Source organism: Vombatus ursinus, unplaced genomic scaffold (genome assembly GCF_900497805.2).
Source record: "Vombatus ursinus unplaced genomic scaffold, bare-nosed wombat genome assembly UNPS02007284.1, whole genome shotgun sequence".
Taxonomy (NCBI): domain Eukaryota; kingdom Metazoa; phylum Chordata; class Mammalia; order Diprotodontia; family Vombatidae; genus Vombatus; species Vombatus ursinus.
This window is the reverse complement of record NW_020947062.1, coordinates 23,372,002-23,392,839: the sequence shown is the minus strand read 5'-3', so window position 1 is coordinate 23,392,839 and position 20,838 is coordinate 23,372,002. Positions and strand designations below refer to the sequence as shown.

General features: G+C 39.2%; 1 protein-coding gene across 1 annotated transcript in view; it reads left to right on the top strand.

Moving 5' to 3' along the window:
• TRPC7 (transient receptor potential cation channel subfamily C member 7) overlaps positions 1-20,838 on the top strand; it is a 248,500-nt gene that overhangs the window by 159,438 nt on the left and 68,224 nt on the right. Inside the window, exons 6-7 of the mRNA XM_027849142.1 lie at positions 4,979-5,212; positions 15,971-16,235. Coding sequence (XP_027704943.1) covers positions 4,979-5,212; positions 15,971-16,235 — 499 coding nt within the window. The remainder of the gene's footprint in view (positions 1-4,978; positions 5,213-15,970; positions 16,236-20,838) is intronic.

Below are 20,838 nucleotides of genomic sequence, written 5' to 3'. Positions count from 1 at the left end.
ATTATATGTTAGAAGTTTGAAACATCAACAATTGAGATATATTTAATCTTTAAAACCTTGGTATAAAGCTAGAGAGCTGGCCTCTGAGTCAGGAAGACCTCAGATCCCACCTCTACAGTATCTTGGCTGTGTGGCCCTGGGCAAGTTATTTAACATCCTTTCCCACCCTGCTGACCTCTTGGATTTCATAATCTCTAGAAACTCATTATTCTGGGAGATGGAATCAGCCCCAAAACTCAAACCTCAGATTATTTCCCACCCTAGCAGCAAGACTTCATCATGTTCCCCTTGCTGGGTACTCCACACTCACCTCTACTCCACCCCTTTTCAGTTCGTTTTTATAAGCTGTCTGTCTCTATTAGATTGTGAGCTTCTTGACGGCAGGGGCTGTCATACCTTTCTTTGTATCTAGAACACTTAGCACAGTGTCTAGTATGTGCATAGTAGGCACTTAATAATTGATAATTAACTTCCAAGTGGACCAGGCAACTCTTCTGGGATCCAATCAATCAATCAGTAAACATTTATTAAGCACCTGCTATGTGCCACACTATGCTGAACACTGGGATACAAAAAGAGGCACAAAACAGACCTTGCCCTCAAGAAGCTCACAATTAATGGAGAAGAACTTGCAATCCAAGATCTAGAATGGTTACCTGTCTGAATTAGCAGAGGACGGTCCTTCACTTGTAGTTCTTTATACCAGTAAAATCATAGGTCCGGTCAAAAAAAAGTTTATAAAAACAGAAGACAATATTTTATTTGAGAGATCAATCACTTCTGTTGAAGATTAAGTCAGAAACTATCCCATATTCAAACATACAATAAGCAATTTTAAGTATTATATTCAATGCTTTATGCACTTACTGTATGCCAAGATGTCCTAATGTGGTTCAGACATGTTAAAAGGAGCTTAGCTAGAAGCCATTTCTCCTCTATTAGGTGGTCCCACAGTATTGGACTGTATTAAGGATGAGTACTGGTGTGCCTGAATTCATCAGTAAGGAATAGGATGCAACATTTTTGTTGTGAGATTTTCCCTCAAAGTAACCTGGGCTGATCTATAAGACAATCAAGGTTTTGTCCCAGGGTTCCAAATTTAGGGTCCTTTAATGTTACAGAAACAACAGAGCTTGGTGCTTGATTTGGGCTTGGTGTTTTTGTTTGTTTTCTTAGCAGATCAAGGCCTCCTCTTCATCTTTTGGTTTTGGAGACTTGTCTAGGGCACTGAGAGGTTAAGTGAGTTGCCCAGGATCATACAGCCCCAAGTCTTTACCTAAAATAGGTAGCTACCAGATGGTGGGCTAGGGTGAGTAAGCTACTATCTTACCCTGATGCTCATGCCTCACCTGAAGGTGACCTTTCCAGAAGCATTTTCTCTCCCCCCCCCAACATATCTATGTTCTATCTTTTCAACTGTGAATACACTTCATGTTCTCACTATATCTTGCTTTGTGATCTATAAAATGAGACACCATAGTGATGCATTTAGAAATAAATTATGTGGGTTTAAATGTCACTTAGCCCCTGTGTAACCTAAGGCTAGATGGGGGAGTAACTACATGTGACCCCACCCCTGGTCTAGATGATTCTCTGGGCCTCAATTTCCTCATCTGTAAAATGAAGGGGTTAGAGTAGGAGACCTGAAAGGTCTCTTCTAGTTTTAAATATATGATCCTGTGAGATCAAATGGAAATCAGGTAAAGAATCATGGAAGAGGAGGTATTTAGCTATTAAAATCTTTTGAGTTACTTTATATTGGAAATGTATTAGCAACTTCTCTGCACAAATGCATGTCATACTCGTTTCCCACCATGATTCTACCTAGTTAAAAACCCAACTGTGCCTCTCCCAGTGATATATACAGCTCCCAGTGAGCTCAAATGAAATATTATATGGTAGCAGAAAATGAACCTGTTACTTGATTCTGTTTTCCTTTCTACCCTAACACTCATTGCTTGCTACCCCTCAGATGTCTTAGTCTTTTCCATTCCCTGCCCACGCTTGAGCAAACTGCTCTAGTGAATGGTCAGTGACCTTCAGTCTTTTGATACTGCCTGTCTAGGACTGTCAGCAATTTCTGGGTAAAGCTTAGGGTCTGGTTAGCTGCCTTCCCACCAGGATGCTTGAGTACACAGCATCTGTTACCCTGCTGTGTCCCCATCACTTCAGTGTTCAGAAGCACTCTGATTGATAGGCTAGCGGGAGGAAAGCTGGGCAGCCTAGCTTGGACAGACTGTTTTGACCTGAAACCCTGAAATGGCAGAGGCTTCCTATGGCTGTTTGTAAGCAGGGTGCTAATTTTACTCAGTAAAAGTACTTAATTTCACACATTTATTTTTTCATTAAAACATTCCTGCTGCTCAGCCCCTGGGGCCTAGGTTCCTTTCACTTACAGTCTTGAAATAATTTAAATTAGGCTGGGTTAGTTAATATTTAATTTTTTTAAAGACCAATGTGGAGTTAGACAGCTGAGGAAGCAATTTACTATGCACAGTGAGGGAACATCTCCTCGGCATATTTACCTTGGTCATGAACTTGAACTGTCCATTTTCAATAAATGATTTGCAATTCTAATTAATAACTTCATGACCAATTCACCTTGTCTTCCAAACGTGATAAATGAAACCAGGTCCACTTTCTGTTGCCTTTGAACGCATACCAATGATATGGGTGCTTGGAAGGTAATAGCGATTCCAGGAAAATGCCCTAGTTTGGGAATAAAGTGAAGCAAGCAATCAGACATCATCTTGGGAGTGTGATTTCTTTTCAATATATGCAATTCCTAGTGATTTCAATTATGCAGCCACTAGGGCCAGTTGTTATTTTTCTATACACAGACATATTTCAGAGGTCATTTAAAAGCGAAAGTAGTATTCTTTCACCAAACAAGAGACCCACAATTATTTTTCTCCATGGAAACTGTTGGACTATGAAAGCTTTTCTATAATAACCCATCTCTGTGTGAAAAGGAAAGGCTTAAAGAGGGGAAAGAAGCATTGATTAATCAATAGCTGATTTGGGCCAAGTACACTGTCAGAGGGGTAGTGATGGGATGTCCCCAATGGCAGCAGAGGTTTCATTTCTTTGGATGGGAGGAGAGGTTAGTGAATTCGTTGCTCCTGCTAATCAGGCACAGACAGTTTCAATTCAATTTGCTGGTCTCAGCACATTCGAAGGCTTCTACTGAGGTTCTAACAAATTGTAGGTATTGTCACTGTGAATCTGATGTTCAATTCTTCACAGTTTACAAAGTGTTTTCAGATAGCAGGCAAACTGTCTGAGAATAGTCACTCCCTGATGGCAAGGATTGCTTCATTTTTGTCTTTGTATCTATCTCCAGAGCCTTGGAACAGTGCCAGGAACATAGTAGGTGCTTAATAAATGCTTGCTATAGATTTGTTCACAACAACCTTGTGAGGTAAAGAGTATAAGGGTTCTCATCATCTCCATTTGATATATGAGGAAGCTGAGTCTCAGGGAGGTTAAATGACTCACCTAAAATCGTGCAACTGACCTTGACCAGAACCAGCAGAACTTGAACCCACATCTTGTGACTCCAAGTCCAGCTTTCTTTTGTTTCTCCATTATTTCTCTTAGGTTCACATATTCTGTCTTCAAAGAAGTTTTTTTCTCTACACTGTCTCCAGCAAGATTTCAAACCCAACACACTCACCTTTGAGATGGGCTGATATTCCATATTGTAAACAAAAGTCAGTGATGATTATATTGTTATAAAAGAGACTCAGGAGGGAGATTCTACTAAGAAGCAGAAACAGAATCTTAGAAACTGCTTCATATACTTACTAGCTGTGTGCTCCTCATCTGCAAAATAGGGATAAAAATAGCACCCACTTCTCAGGATTCTTGTGAGGATCAAATGAGATAATACTTGAACATAATACTTGCAAACCTCAAAGGGCGATACAAATATGACCTGGTATTAAATTCTGTTAGAAGTAGGAAGGGACCTAACCTAGTCCAGATCTTGTGAGAAATCTAAAGCCCCTGTCTCTAACAACCCTGAAAAGGGATAATCCAGACTTCCTAAACACCTCAAATGAAGGGAAACTCACTTTGTTCAGAGCTTTTTTATGACTCTATTGTTAATAAGCTCTTCTTTATTCTAAGCCAAAATCAACCTTCCTCTACCTTCTGTCCACTACTCCTAATTCTTCCCTCTAGGATCAGACAAGATTAGTCTAATCTTTCTTCCTCATGACAATTCTTAAAACACTTGGAATAAACTAAGTGTAATGTAATATAAAATATGAGTTCCAAGGAAGCATTCCATTTTCCAAATAAAGCACTTTTATAGGGCTAATGCATTCACAATCTTCTCTGTGCATCATGCACTTTTGAACTAATTCCAATCCCTGGCATAAGACATTTTAATTTTAACAAAAGAAATAAAACTAGTTCTTATTGGAAGAAACAATAAGATGTAACAGGACAGAAAAATAAAAGTCAGGAAATTCGAAGTCTTCTGCCACGAACTGGCTCTTGTGAGCTTGGGCAAACTCCTTTTCAATTCAGTTCAAATGAGGAGTTGTACTACATGCTCTGAGGTCCCTTTGGGCTCTAAATCCTATGATCCCTATGACTGGAGGGTCTTTAAGGGTCCTCTCAGCTACAGCATTCCATACATAGAATCACAAGGTAAACTATATATCTATATTTCTCTTATATTCATCAAAAGGCTTGATCCTCATCTTTGTGAAATGGTTTAGAAGCAGGATTATCTGAAGGTACAGGGATGGACTAAGTGATCTCTCAATATCCTTTGTAACTAACCATAGAAATCTCTGATTTTAAAATGAGGCTTTGGAGACAAAACTGAGAATATTCTAGCAATCTCATACAGCCCCAAAGCAAAGTGTTCCTGCATTTTACTTGTAGTATGGTTCCCTTTGTTCCCAAATCAAAAATTAAAAATGAAATTGAACCTTTAATTCTGCATAAATCTTCTTTCCTTTAGGAATGATCTGGTCTGAATGCAAGGAGATTTGGGAGGAAGGACCCCGAGAATATGTCATGCACCTGTGGAACCTCCTGGATTTTGGGATGCTGTCCATCTTTGTGGCTTCATTCACAGCAAGGTTCATGGCTTTTCTAAAAGCCAGTGAAGCCCAACTGTATGTGGATCAGTATGTACAGGATGATAACCTCAACAATGTTACACTTCCCCCAGAAGTGGCCTACTTTACGTATGGTAAGACATCACGGCTGGACTCACAGCTTGGGAATGTGTAGCACAGTAGGAAAGACTCTGTCTTTGGAAGCAAAAGATTTAAACTTCAGTTTAAGTCTAGACTCTATAATTGATTGCTGTGTGACCTAAGCAAGTCATTTAATCTCTCTGTATCTGTTTTGTCATCTGTAAAATGGGACAATAGTGGTTGGGATCACTACCACTCTCACAAGTGTATTTTGATGCTCAAAAAGAAAAGAAATGACTGGCATGTGGAAGAATGATTAGACTTGTCCTTTGTGGTCCCAGGGTGAAGAAGTAGGAATGATAGGTAGGAAGGAGCTACAGGGAGACAGACTTAAGTTCAATGGAAGGAAAAACTTCTTAGTAATTTGAATGGTTTTCAAGGGAAGAATGGGCAGCCTCAGATAATAATGACGTCCTGGTCACTAGAGGTTCGAGAATTTGAGCTTCTTGGCTGAGTTGAACTACATTTCTGAAGTCTTTTTTTATTATTATTATTATTCTTAGATGTTGTGATTTAGGGAGATATTATATGTGCAGTACTTCACACATATAAGGAATGTTTATTATTGTTTATTGATCATGTCCTTGTTATTGCAATGACCCCCCCCACACACACACATATGCTGATTAAAGAGTTTTTCCTCTAATGGTGGCAATGATAACTCAGTCTGCCTTGTCCCTCTTGTGTAGGGTAGACCCAAAACAATTTCACACACAGCCATAGAGATTTGGTCAGTATATGCAATTCAGCAAACTGAAAATGAGGAGAAGAATCATAAGTTTTCTATAAACAAACAAACACAAAGAATCTCTTCTCCTTACAAAAGATAGTTTTACTTGGGTGATGACACTTTTGTTCTTTCTTTACGGACACATCTTTTTCCCTTAACGAACATCTGGTTTTTCTAGTTCTTATTCAGAAGCATAATGATATTAGTTAGCATTTATATCTGCAAAGCACTTTGCAAATATTATCTCATTTGACCCACACAACAACCCAAGGTGGCAGATACTATTATATTCTTATTTTGCAGATGAGGAAACTGAGGCAGGTAATGGTTAAGGAAAAATAATAATAATAGCACTTTAAGGTTTGCAAAGTGCTTTATAAATTTTATCTCATCTTATCCTCACAACATTGAGAGGTAGATGCCATTATTTTACCCATTTTACAGATGAAAAAACTGAAACAGAGGTTAAATGACTTGTCTAGTGTCATACAGCTAGTAGATAACTGAGGGTAGATTTGAATCCAGGTCTACCTGACTCAAGGTCCAGCACTCTATTCACCACAACATCTAGCCACCCCTAATTCATAATAATTACAGTAATTAGAAAAGCAAGGTACAGTGATACGGCACATTGTACATTGACCTAGAGAATCAGGTTCCCTGGGTTTTAGTACTAACTGTGGCAACTAGCTATGTGACCTTGAGCTAATACTTTCCTCTCTAGGCCTCAGTTTCCCCAACTTGTAAATAAGAGAGTAGAACAAGATGGTCTTAATGGTCCCTTTCAGCTTTAAAGTTCTAAGATTTTTCACATACTCCCCAAATTCTCAGGATTGGAAGCACCTGACTAAAGCCATAATAACCCAATGAAAGTTCCCAATGAGAGAAGTGTGTGTAGGAGCACAAAATGCCCCTCTTTGACTATGATGAAACTTATTTGACCTGGAAAATCTAAGTAATAACAAACACAAATTCTCAATCCAAAAATCCATTATGCCCAGCCAGTGTGCCTGTTAATCAAATTTCCTTAAAATGAATCACATTTTAAATGTTGTAGGGAAGCTTACCATTTAAAGAGGTCCTGTTCTGATTTTTTTTTAAATGAAGGATCTTTCCACAATGCTTGTTGCCACTGATTTGTTTGCAAAGGAAGACTTCCTTAAAACATGATACAACTACCCTTGTTCATTGTGCTCAGCTCACCAGAGGAAGCTGAAAAAGCCCTGAGGCTAGGGTACTTGGTTCCTTGAAACTTGTCCTTTATTAATAACACAGCTAGGGGCATAGTGCTTCTGGCTGATGACATTTCATTGTGAGAAGTTTAAGACTATCCCCAGATGACAGTATTATTACTCAGGTTTTCCTAGTTTGTACTGAACCTATCTCAGGAAAGCTTGATTTGTTCTATTTTATTTTTCTTAAAATGTTTGTCTGAGTTTTTGCAGTGATATCTAGTGAAGAGTGCCCTCTGGTGGACATACATATTTACTTTCAACTATTCTCTTACAACACAAGGTTATACAATTACAGAGTTATAAAATGCCAGAGCTAGAAACTGAGGCTCAGAGACTTTCCCACAGTTATACAGCTCATCACTTGGGAGAACTAGAACAAGAACTCAAATCTCCAGAGTCCCAGTCTCAAGCATCCCCAATATCACATTAGCTGTTATGGTCCAGGAAGTTGTAGGGGAATTTTGATACACCCCATCTATCTCAGACTATTCACAGAAGGCTGGTCAAGCAGAAATAGATCTCAGCAAAAGAACAAAATGTTATTCATTTTACTTTTTTTCTTCTTTCAAGTAAATCCTGACCCACTGAAATAGCTCTAAAAAGAAATCATCCAATATAGTAGATATGAAGTCAGAAGACCTGAGCTTGGATCTTGGTGAAGCAACCTATTACTCCAAGGCCCATCCCCTCTCTGGGCCTCAGTTTCATCCTCAGTAAACTGAGAGAGTTGGGCTAGATGCCCAAACCTCGATCCTTCTAAGCCGAAGGATACAATAACCATTTACCTTCTATGTACAAGGCACTGGTCTAGGTGCTGAGGGTACAAAAATAAAGAACTTGCATTCCTTCTGTTGCATGTGTGGTACCATGAACAAAGAGCATGTTGGGTTTGGAATCAAATGACCTCCACTTAAATGCTGTTTCTGCCTTAGTCTCTTTGTTAACTTGAACGAGTCACTTAGAGTCTCTCCAGGCCTGTTTCCTCATCTGTAAAATGAAGAAGTTAAATTAAATGACCTCCAACATTTCTCCTAGCTCTAAATCTTTTAAGCCAATCAACGTTTCTTAATCAACAATAAGAGCAACTTTTGTGAATGTAGTGAAAATCATTTTCTTGGGATAAGCAAGGCTTCATCTTGTACTGGGAAATTTATCCAGAGATTATTAGAAATACTGTCTTTCGTTCCTTTCACTTTTTTATCTGGATTTCAGGGTTATGGGCCTTCAGTTACATTAGCTAAACTTAGAGGATCAAGTATAAGCTATAATTTTCTATTTATTCAGGTCATTAGGTCTCAATTTAAACAGATGCCTAGTTAACTGAAGACTGCCTTCTCCCTTTTTGACTTGAGTTTGGCTTTGAAAACCAAGAAAAATAGATATTTATTGGCATATTTATAGGGTTTTGTACAGCCCCAATCAACTTACAAGCAGGGGGTTGGAGGGACTTGGGGGATCAGAGAAAGAGAAAGTCATTGACTGCAGATTTCATATGGACAACAGTGGGACCAAGCAGCGTAAAAAGATCCCATGATTTCAGACATTCATAAAGTCCTTAGAGGCTCCCCTCATCATTCTCTGCCCCAGTCAGACCATATCTGGGCAGCTATATTCACATTTTATGAAGGGTATTGACAAATTGGAGCATGTCCAAAAAAGGATGAACAGTTCAACGAAAGAAATGGCAACGATGTCATATAAGGATCAGTTAAAGGAAATGGAGAAAACAAGATTTGGGGGAAGGTATGGGGATAAGGGAGAACATGATTGATGTCTCAAAGTGTTTGAAGAGCTGACATGAGGATAAGGAATTTAGATTTATTCTTAGAGAGACAAATTTAGGCCCCATGTGATAAAAACTTCTTCATATTTAAGTAAATAAAAAAAATTCAAAGACTGCAGTAGCCTCTGGATGATGACACATAAGGGATATTGTAGAGAGAATTCCTATTTAGGAATGGTTTGGTCTAGCAGCTGAGATCTAGCAGATCTTCCAGATCTGAGATTCTCTGATTCACAGTCATTGCTTATTTAAGGAGAAGCTTACATAAAGATTCCACTCATTTAAGGGGTATTTCTCCCTCCCATCCCTGCCAAGTGTTCTTTTCTTAAAATTAAGGAAAGAATCCAGCTAAATCAGTTTCTAGGCCTTGTTAGATTAACACAGTAGCATCTATCTTTATTCATCTTATTAATTTGCATCATATACAATGCATTTTTAAGACAAAATAGACCAAAAGACAAAATGCAACATTCATATTTAAATATGGAGTAGCGAGTAGGGAACTGGCTTCAGGAATCAGGAAGACTTGGGTTCAAGTACTTGAAACGTTACTAACCACGTGTCCCTAGGCAAGCTACTTAAGCCCCCAATTCCCCAATCAATTCTCTAATAGTGTTTTCTAAGTACTTTCTCAGGCATCACCCCTGCTCTTCACTTTCCTCTCTTTTCAGTTGACCTGTAATTAACCAGTTCAACTCCATACTAGCTTCCATTATCAAATCTCTTGCTTCTTTGTCATATCTCATACTTTGCAAATTCTGTGGTTGGAATTCACCATGCATCTCTTCCATTCCTACACAGCTGAACAGAACTGGAGGAAGTCATACAAAAAAGCTGACTAGGTTCACTACAAATTTATCTTATCTCAACTTGGGCCCCCTCTGTAGCAAGGTAATTCTTTTACTCCTCTTTAATTGATTCTCTATCCTGCTCCTCTCAAATTCTGTTCCAAACTCCCTCTTCTCTCCCCAAATATCCCACTTTCCCTTCCCTCTCCCTTTGTCAGATGAGGACCTTGCCCCATACTTCACCCTAGGAAGCAGAGAGCACCTTCTCTATATATTTACATTTCAAAACTCCTTAACATAATTTTCTATTTTCTCCTTCTTTACTCCAGTCTCTCTGACAATGAAATGGACTTTCTCTTTGCAAAGGCCAACCCCAACATGTTCGCTCCATCCCATCTCATCCTAAGTTTACTAACAGACTGCTCGCTCTCTCTGTTTTCCCCTCCTCACCTCTCCCCTCCTTGCTCCCCCCTCTTCGATTTCTCTGTCTACTAGGACTCTGTTACCTACAAACAATCCCAAGTCTTCATCCTTAAAAAATCTTCACTAAACCCTGCCATTTTCTCATGCTACTGTCCTACCTACATTTCTCCTCTCTTTCAGAGTCAAGTTCCCAGAAAAAAAACAAGCCTATACTTACTGCTTCCACTTTCTCTCCTCTCGCTTATTTCTCAACTCTTTGCAATCTGGCTTTCTGTCTAATCTCTCAGCTGAAATTGTTCTTGCAAAAGTCACCATTGGTCGCATAATTGCCAGCACTAGTGTCCTTTCTTCATCTTCATCCTTCTTGACCTCTCTACAGAATTTGATATTTTTAACCGCCTTCTTTTCCTTGATATTATTTCTTCTCTGGGTTTTTCTGACACTGACTTCTCCTGGTTCTTCTCATATCTTCCTAGTCTCCTTTGCTAATTCATTATCTATATCACATTCCCTAACTGTAGATGTGATCCTGTTGCCTCTTCTCTTCTCTCTCTCTATCATCTACTTGTTAACCTCATCAACTCTCATGGCTTTAGTTATCATCTTTCTCCTGATATCCAGTACCGCATCATAACTCCTGTTGCCTGTTAGGCATTGCAACTGACTGTCCCAAACTCAAACTCAAACTCAAAATATTAAAAATAGAATTCGCCATTTTCCCCAAACCCATACCTCTTCCAAATGTCCTTTTTCTTTTTAGGGCACTATCATTTTTTCCATCTTCCTAGGTTCAAAACCTCTGTGTCATCCTCAACTCCACACTTCCTCACCTAACATATCTGGCTTGTTGCCAAATCTAAACATTTCTTCCTCCAAAACATCCATCACCTCTAACTCCTCATCAGTCACATGATCACCACATTCAGGCCCTCATTATTTCTATCTTGGATAATTATTTTTTATTGTTGTTGTTTAGTCATTTTCAGTCATATCCAATTTTTTGTGACCCCATTTAGGGTTTTCTTGGCAAAAATATTAGACTGGCTTGCCATTTCCTTCTCCAACTCATTTTACAGATGTGGAAACTGAGACAAACAGAGTTAAGTGACTTGCCTAGGGTCACATGGCTAGTAAGTATCTGAAACTGGAATTGAACTCAGGTCTTCCTGAGTCCAGGTCTGACATTCCATCCACTGAAGCATCTATGGAGTTTTCCTGGGTAAAATACTGGAGTGGTTAGTCATTTCCTTCTCCTGTGTGTCCTCATTTTACAGATGAAGAACTGAAGCAAATAGGGGTTAAGTAACTTGCCCAGGGACACATATCTAGTAAGTGTATGAGGCCAGATTTGAACTCAGATCTTCCTGGCTCCAAGCCCACTTCTCTATCTACTCTACCACTAGCTGCCCCAGGATAATTATAATAGTACTCACCTATTATTAATAGTCAGTCTATCCCCATACCAAACCATCCTCCACACAACTTCCAATATGATTTTCTTTAAGTGAAGTTTTAATCATTCAAGAAACTATTCGAGAAACTCTGGTTGTTCCCCATCACCTCTAGAATAAAATGTAAACTCCCTTGTCATTTAAAGCTCTTCACACGCAGACCTGACAGCCTTTCATTATATATATATATTGCTCCCATTCGGTACACTGCAGTCTAGCCAAGACCCTTCCTGCTGTTCCTCATAAAAGACGCTACATCTCCCACCTCTGTGCCTTTGCTCTGGCTGTGTCTGGAAAGCACTCCTCCCTCACTTCTGTCTCTAAGAACCCCTGGTTTCCTTCAAATTCAGCACAAGCACCGCCTTGAAGCCTTTCTTAGTCTCTGAAACTTCTGGGGCTCTCTCTTCAAAAACTGTCTTGTATTTATTTTGCATACATAACATAGATTGACTATCCCTACTGTCTAATGGCCAGGCCTCTTATGTTTTACTCCCTGCAAGGCATTTTGGGTATCCTGAGTGGGTTGGGAAGTTTCATTTCTCTGGTTCAAGACAGAGAAGATTGATGACTTTCACTGGTTAAAGCCTCCACTGATTGTGTTCCCCCATTTTAGGGGTCCTTGGGAGCTGCGCTCCAATTCCATTTAGCCGCTTAGCATTGAGTTAGATTTCACAAACAGATATTTACTTCAGTGATAGAGCAAGAACAAAAATGCAGTTACCTCTCAATACCTTAGTGGTATAATCCCATGCACACACTCTCTCAGTCTCTGGGAAGGGGAAGGTATAAGACTCACAGTTTAGCTCAGGTCTTAAATAGCTTTAGTTCCACCAAGTTTAAGTCCAAAACTCCTGCAACATCCAGCCTGGATTGCTTTTTCCCCATCCCATGGCTCATACCACTCTCTTCACCTCTAATGAAAAAGTCAAAATCACAGGTTATTTCTCAGGGCCACAACAGATTAAAATGTGGGGAAAGGGGAGAAGCAAGGGAAGGTGGCCCTCAAGGTCTCCCCACCCTTATATATGAGGGACAGAATAGAAGTTCCATGATGTAGAGATTGTTTCATTTTTGTTTTTGTATCCCTAGTATCTAGAACAGTGCTAGGTGCACACAGAGTAGGAACAAAGATAATAATTAAGCCTGTGATTTCACTGGTACAGGCAACTCCCCACTGAGAAAACACTCTACTACTAATGCAAATCTGCGCCTTCTCTGTAACTTACAATCTTTGAAAGAGTCCTAGAACATTGAGGACTTAAGCGACTTGTCTAGGGTCACACAGTTGATATGTCAAAGGTAGAGCTCAAACTCGGTCTTCCTGGCTCCTAGGCCAGCTCTCTATCCACTATTCCAATAATTGTTTATTGGTTGATTAATAAGTTGCAATATGATTGCCAGTAAATACCAATAGAAGGAGTTTCTTCGGAGGGAATTCTCTTCATCATTGAAATCACAGGTCTGATTAAAAAAAAAAGAGTATTGTATGCCCCTGGAGATAGTGGCTTTGAAGTCAGGAAGAAAGCAGGATTCAAGTGCCTCTGAAATATATTAGCTTTGTGACCACGGACACATCACTTGATCTCTTAGTGCTCCAGACAATGCTCTAAGAATGTAAATTACCGATAAACTGCCTATTTGTATGGACAGAGGGAGTGTCTACACTGGAAATTCCCCTCAGTGATGAAAACACAGGTCACTATATATATATATATATATATATATATTTGTATATATATAGAAATATATATACAAATACAGAGAGTAAAATATGCACATATATTTATATATACAGTATATTAATACATATATACTTTATATATATATGTCTGCTTAATATACACATTGTTGTTCATACAATCAATAGATGCTTTTGAGAATATTTTTATACAGTTTTCTGTATGTAGAATATCAATCATTCTAGTTTTAAAAAATAAAATCAGCCCTAGAGACCTGACTCTCAGAAAAAGACAGCCTGATTGTCCCCATCCTCACCTCTCTCTTCCTTATGTAGCCTTGGACTTACAAAGTAATACTTCTAGTTATAATCAGTTCAACAAGTGTTTATTAAGCACTTAAAATGTGCAAAGCACTGTGCTAGACTGGGAATACAAAGATAAGAAAGAAATGGTCCCTGTCTTCAAGAGATTTGCATTCTACTGGAAGACCCCCTAAGTGGTCCATATTAGCTATAGCCACATGGGGGACAGGGGATTGCTGAAGAAGGTTGGTCCAAGAAGTCTATTGGTAAAGTGCTACCAACTAGCTGTGTGACCCTAGATAAGTCTCTTAATTCTTCCAAATTCTAATTTCCTCATTTGTAAAATAAAACTATACTCGTAGGTGTCAAATTGGCCGCCTACCAGCCCAATGCAAATGCCCAAGTGAATCCCAAACCAGATTAAAATGTAATTGGTAAATGTTTAACAAAATAAGCTAAAAATACAATATAATATAGATAATGTTAATTTAGGGTTTTCTGAGTCAATATGTAGCCTGCCAAGATTTGTTTCTATCTGACTTTGCAGGAGATGATTTCCAAGGGCCCTTCTGGCTAAATACTAGGTTCCTTTAAGCACCATATGGTCCCCAAATAAGCATTTGTTTACTACAAAGCAGCTTGGAGGCCACTATAATAATAATGACTATAATAACTCACATCTATATATCACTCTAAGGCTTTTACAAAGCACTTTCCTTACGACAACCTGTAAAATAGCTAGTGCTAGAATTATTACCTCCATGTTACAGATCTGAGGTTCAGGTAGTTAAAATCCTGTGTTCGTGGTCACACAGCTCATAAGCATCAGCAATGGCACTTGAATCTTGGTCTCCTGACTCTATTAAAATGTAAATTCCTTCAGAGCAAGGTCTATATTGTATATTTTGGTTTGTTTCAGCAGTGACTAACCCAGCATCTTGCACATGCTTAATAAATGTCTTACATTTTAGTATCACAGATTTAGAGCTTGATAGAACTTTGAGGTCATTTAATCCCTCCCTCTCATTTTACAGATGAAAAATTGAGGTCCAGAGAAATTTAGTGACATACCTAAGGTTACACAGCTAGTCACTGGGAGAGCTGAGGTTTCAACCAAGGCCCTCTGACTCCTAAGCCGCTCTCTCCCTGTACCAACCCAAATGTACCTAGGAGCATTGCTCTTCATACAGCTTTCTGGAGAATGCTTTTTCCCTCTTAATAACCTCTATTCTTCAGAAAAGCACAGAGAAGTGATAATAGTATTCTTTACAGAATCAAATTACTTTATATATGGCATCTCATTTTACAAAAGAGGAAAGTAAGGCTAAGTGATTTTTCTCCAACAATACACACCTAGTGAAGAGTAAAGCCTAGAACTCAAATCTTGTGTCTCTAAACCTAGTGTTTTCCCCACCATACCAGAACTATGTCACTGACATACTGCTAAACAGATCAAATTTAATAATAATAATAAATAGCATTTATAGAGTACCTAATATATGCCAGGCACTGTGCTAAGCACTTAAAAATATTATCTCATTTTATCCTCACAGCAACCCTAAGAGGTAGGTGCTATTATTATCCCCATTTTACAATTGAGGAAACTGAGGCAAACAGAAGGTAAATGACTTGCGCAAGGTGACATAGCTCATAAGTGCCTGAGGTCAAATTTCAACTCAAGTCTTCCTGACTCCAGGCCCAGATCTTTATCCATTATTCCACCTAGATACATTTTAGTGGTGAAATATGGTCTTGCTATTTTAAAAATCTTAGATATGGTAATCCTAAAATGAAGCATCCCTCCTTGCAATTTGGATGTAGGAAACCCCTAATCAAAGCCTCTCGAATGTGGGAAACCCCCTAGCACAGTTTTATCTCCAACACAGGTTATCAACAATTAGGGATTATCTTGACCAAAGCTGGACAGCAAGTTACTTTCCTGGGCTGTATCATAACCATGGTTCTATTTTCCTTGCCTTCCACTGCCCATTATCCTAAGGAAAAGTAGAAGAATATGTTATTAACCTTCCATCTGCCTTAGGTAATAGTAATGAAAAAATATTTAGAGGATCACAGATTCAGGACTGGAAGGGACCTTAAGCATCCCTAAATCCAACCCCCTCATCTAACAGATGAGGGAAAAGACCCAAAGTGATTTTCCCTTAAAATGACTTTCCTGTGTTGCCTTCATCCCTCTAAACTAAAGTATCCTGTCCACTGTACTGCCTAAAGAGCTCAAGACTGGTATCAAACCTCTGTGCTTCTTGAACCTTGTGGCTATGAATATTCAGTAATCCTGTCCTATTTCCTACTAGGCCCTTTCTCTTCCCAAATGGGTAACCTCCATAATTTTCTTTTAGCCAGGAACAAATGGCGGCCCTCTGACCCTCAGATCATATCAGAAGGACTATATGCCATAGCCGTGGTATTGAGCTTCTCCCGCATTGCTTACATTCTTCCAGCCAATGAGAGCTTTGGGCCCCTGCAGATTTCTTTGGGAAGAACAGTGAAGGATATCTTCAAGTTCATGGTCATTTTCATCATGGTGTTTGTTGCCTTCATGATTGGAATGTTCAACCTGTATTCCTACTACCTTGGTGCAAAATACAACCCAGCATTTACAACGTGAGTATTCAGAAGAAAGTACTGGCCTGGAGGTCTGTGTGTCTTCACTGGGTTGTTTTACGTGATAGTAACATGAAGGCTAGTTCCTTGGTAAGGCAGTCTGTGCTAAGGAAGGTGGAATGTTATGTACAGGGAATAACTAGTAATGCTGTTAGATCATAGAAAGTGTTTGTGAAAGTAATAGAAAAGGAAGTCTAAAAGAGGTTAGCTGGCTTAGCCAAAACCAGAGCCTACACCTCCAATCCTCTCAACTCCAAACCATTTCTCTGCCCACGATATTGCAACTTCTAACCTATAATGAAAAGACTTGGTCCTCTATTATTAGGGGGTGGGGGAACAAGACCAGATTTCTCAAGTGGGCAAGCTGATTACCCTCACTATAGATGATGTTGGGTTCATCTGGATTGAGTCAGTTAATTCTGGGGAAACCCAGGAATGGGTGTAGCAGGGCACTGGTCTGCCAACACAGCAGCTCGCATAGACTGTGGAAGGCACCTGTTTATATTTTCACTCTCAAAATACATAGTGGGCACAAATTGAAATTTATTATATCATGGAAAGAGCCCAGGTGGCTCAGTTATCCCAGGCTCCCTGATTCACTCTCTCTCTCTCATTCTGCAGCTGCTGCTCTCTCTTGAAAGCAGCCTGCCAGAAGGCCAACCCTTAATCTGGGGAGGGAAAAAAACCTTTGTTAGCAGAATCATTCTTACCTACAAAAGCCCCAAACTCTTGATGCGACGTGCCTCAGCTAGAGAGCTAAAGGCTTACACTGTCTGATACCAAAATTAACCCGAAGGAAGCATGGAGTCTCAGGGCTGCTTAGCTATAGCTTTTGTTGCTACCGCCTGAAGATATAATTCACAGAGCAGGTAAAAACAGGAAAACCCTGTCACCTAAAAACAAAAGACAACACCTGGATCAAAATGACAAGGAGGAGCTGTCTGTCAGAGATCCTAGAAGTAATGGTCAGAAGATAGGGATAGGAAATAGAGAACTTATGGGTTGGAAAATTATTATTGAAAATAAGAGTACATGTTGGGAATCAAAACATCAAGGGAGAGTTACATGGACATTTAAAAATCAGATAAAAATAAGGATGCCATAAACAACATGTCAGAGTCATCCCAGAGAGGGGGAGGAAAATCTCTACTAAGAGGAAGTGGGAAGGAAAGTGAGGCCCATAAAAAGTGAAAATAAAGGCAAGATTTTTGTGTCTACAGTGAATGCATCATATTGGCAACTCCTAGAATGTGATATAAAAAAATGAATAGCATTTGATTGAAAAGGAAAGGTGTCAATAGAGCAGGAATGTAGTTGCAGAGAGAATAAATGTCACTTCAGAGGTTTTAAAGTTTTACTATTTGTGTATCACCCCAGAAACATCTTTTTGATATAAAAAGGGCCCTGTAAGATAATAAAAATGGGGCTTCGTCCTATTGTACTGAGCTCTAGACATAATGAGGGGTGACCTCACTATGACTCAGTTACATAGTTGTATCCAAGGCAACCTATCACAAGAACATTCCCTCATTATTTTCTTTCTTTCCCTTCACATGCAGGTGTATCTTTTTTAAACTAACCTCATTTTCTACACTATTGAACTTCCAAAAATCACAATCAAGCCCGAATTTGTTCTTAGAGAACCTGAGGATTCTAACCTAAGGAAGTTTTAGGCTTTTGGTTGTTGTTGTTGTCGAGTCATTTTCCATCATGTCCGACTCATGACCCCATTTGGGGTTTTCTCTGCAAAGGTACTGGAGTGGTTTGCCTTTTTCCTTCTCCAGTTCATTTTATGGATGTGGAAACTGAGGCAAACAGGGTTAAGGGACTTGCCCTGGGTCACACAGCTAGAAAGTATCTGGGGCACATGAAATACGATCTCTAACCCACTGGTGAATTAACTTTCACTAGTTTGCTTGTAAGCCAATTTCTCTGTCCATCCCCCAAAAAAGTTCTTATATGATGGATATGCATAACAACCAGTTGAGTCAACCAGGCTGCTCACTCAAAATCAAGCTAAACCAGGGGCAGCTAGGTGGTGCAGTGGATAGAACACTGGCCCTGGAATCAGGAGGACCTGAATTCAAATCCAGTTTCAGACACATAATACTCACTAGCTGTGTGACTCTGCACAACTCACTTAACTCCAATTGCCTTACCAAAAAAAAAAAAATCAAGCTAAACTGTAGCATCAGTGGTGCTAGCCAGAGTTCTAGGCCCTGGGAGAAGGAAGGTACATGTCACAAGAGGTTTAGAGGAAAGGGAAAAGGAGGAGGAAGAGAGCTTCCTTACGATGTCTCTGTACAAAATGTAAAAATAGATAATAATAACTGGCATTCATATTGAGAGGCAGCATAATATAGTATAGTTTAGCAGTGAGTTTGGAGTCATAGGATTTGAGTTTAAATCCTGGTTCTTCTGATTACTAACTGCATGATCTTGGGCACATCACCTAATTTCTCTGGGTCTCAGTTTCGTCATCTTTAAAATAAAGGCATTGGATTTGATGACCTCTGAGTCCTTTTCAGCCCTAAATCTATGATCTTTGCAAATCACTCCAAATGCATCATTTCATTTGAGCCTCACAAGAGCATGGGTATTATTATCATCTCTATTTTTCAGGAGACTGAGGTTGTGACTTGACCATGATCATACAATGTCAGAGTATTTGAATCTAGGTTTTCCTGACTTGAGACTCAGCACTCTTTCCATTGTGCTCTCTCATCTCCATGTACTCTTCTGCTCAGAAGTGTGTCCACAGGGTCCTTTAACTGATACCTCACTGTACAAATGGACTATAAAGGTTATCCAGACCCTCCGTCTCCCTTCCACAATTTCTATATGGTCCAAAATTACCTACTTTCCCTTTCTACCTCCTTCAATAAAATTCTCCTAATATTCTTGAACTCAGCTACATGTTACAGGGAAAGAAAGTTGCTTGAGTAAATTCACACTGAGGTATGGGACTATTAGCCTAATATTCTCTAAGATGTTAACATTTTTCAAACTGAGATACTTTAAGCTATATTAGTATATGAATAATGAGACAAATCAGCGTAACAAAATGAGACTTGTAAAATGTCAGGCAGTTTAGATAAAAGCAATTTTGGGGCATAGGAGTCATCAGAGTCAGCATGGGAATCCAATACTGCCTTAAACTCTGTCTGATTTTCATGACTTCTTCCCTTCCTCTGCTTTGGAGTCCACAGGCTTTTCAAAATCGGGTTTTGGGTTTATACACACACAAACACACACGCACAATCTTCTATTGCAGTGGCAATGGGGGGTCCAGTGAGGTTGAAAGTGGTCAGGGGTGGTAAGTAGGAAATTTAAGTTGATAGTTGCCTATATGTGTTAGATGACGGCACCTTCTGGCAAATTGTCATACTGCAGCCTGAATGCCCAGAAAAGAGAAGATAAGGAGTGTAGAATTAAGGGATTTGGATAAAGAGGGAAGAGGATAGATGTCCCATCTGCCCCTCAAATTCAACATATCCAGACTTGACTTCACTGTCAGGGTTGCCCCTGAACCTGTTCTTTCAAATGACTCTACTATTTCTTTCTGTTGTACTGACATTCCCAATCTACCCTGTTTAAAATCTTGGTGTTTTCCAGGGGTGTGCTGGTATATGCTTAGCAGTCAGCTCTCAAAAATTTTTTCTTACACTCTATACTCTTTGAAGTTTAATTTGAATCATTAATATCTTCTTCCATCTTTCTTATGTCTAGACAATAAAAATAATAATAAATCAAGCCCTGATTGGTAGCATTTGCTGATTTCCAAAATATAAATATTCACACTGAAAATTTAACAGTTTGTCCTCACAAGTCAGTACAAGCTGGCTCCAGCACAACCTTAGTGTTATTTTTCATTGATTCTTCTCTCCCCTTCCACATTTAATCATTGGACAAACCTCATCTATCCTATCACTGCAATATCGCTCATATCTGATCCTTTTTTTCCACTCCCAAAGTTATCCCCTAATTTTAAGACTTCACTACCACACTCCTGAATTGTGGCAAGAATAGCCTCCTTATACTTCATAGAATCATAGAGTTGGAAGAAAACTTAGAGGCCTGGACCTGATGGGAACTCCACTACAACATACCCAAGTAGTCATTAAGTCTTTGCTTAAAGACTCCTCAAAAAGTGAAAATAGTAACCCCCTGATGTAGCCTATTCCACTCTTGGGCTGTTCTGATTTTTAGGAAGTATTTTCTTTATATTTGTAAGAAATATGACTCTCTCCAACTTTCATATATATATTTGTTGTTCAGTTGTTTCATTCATATCTGACTCTTCATGAGGCCATTTGGAGTTTTCTTGGAAAAGATCCTGGAGTAGTTTGCCATTTCCTTCTCCAACTCTTTTTATAGATGAGGAACTGAGGCAAACAAGGTGAAGTGACTTGCCCAGGGTCACAGAGCTAGTAAATGTCTGAGACTGGATTTGAATTTGGGTAAATGAGTCTTCTTGACTTCAGGCCCAGTACTCTATGCATTATGGCACCACCTAGCTGCCCTTCCATAATAGATAGATAGATAGATAGATAGATAGATAGATAGATAGATAGATAGATAGATAGATAGATAGATAGATAGA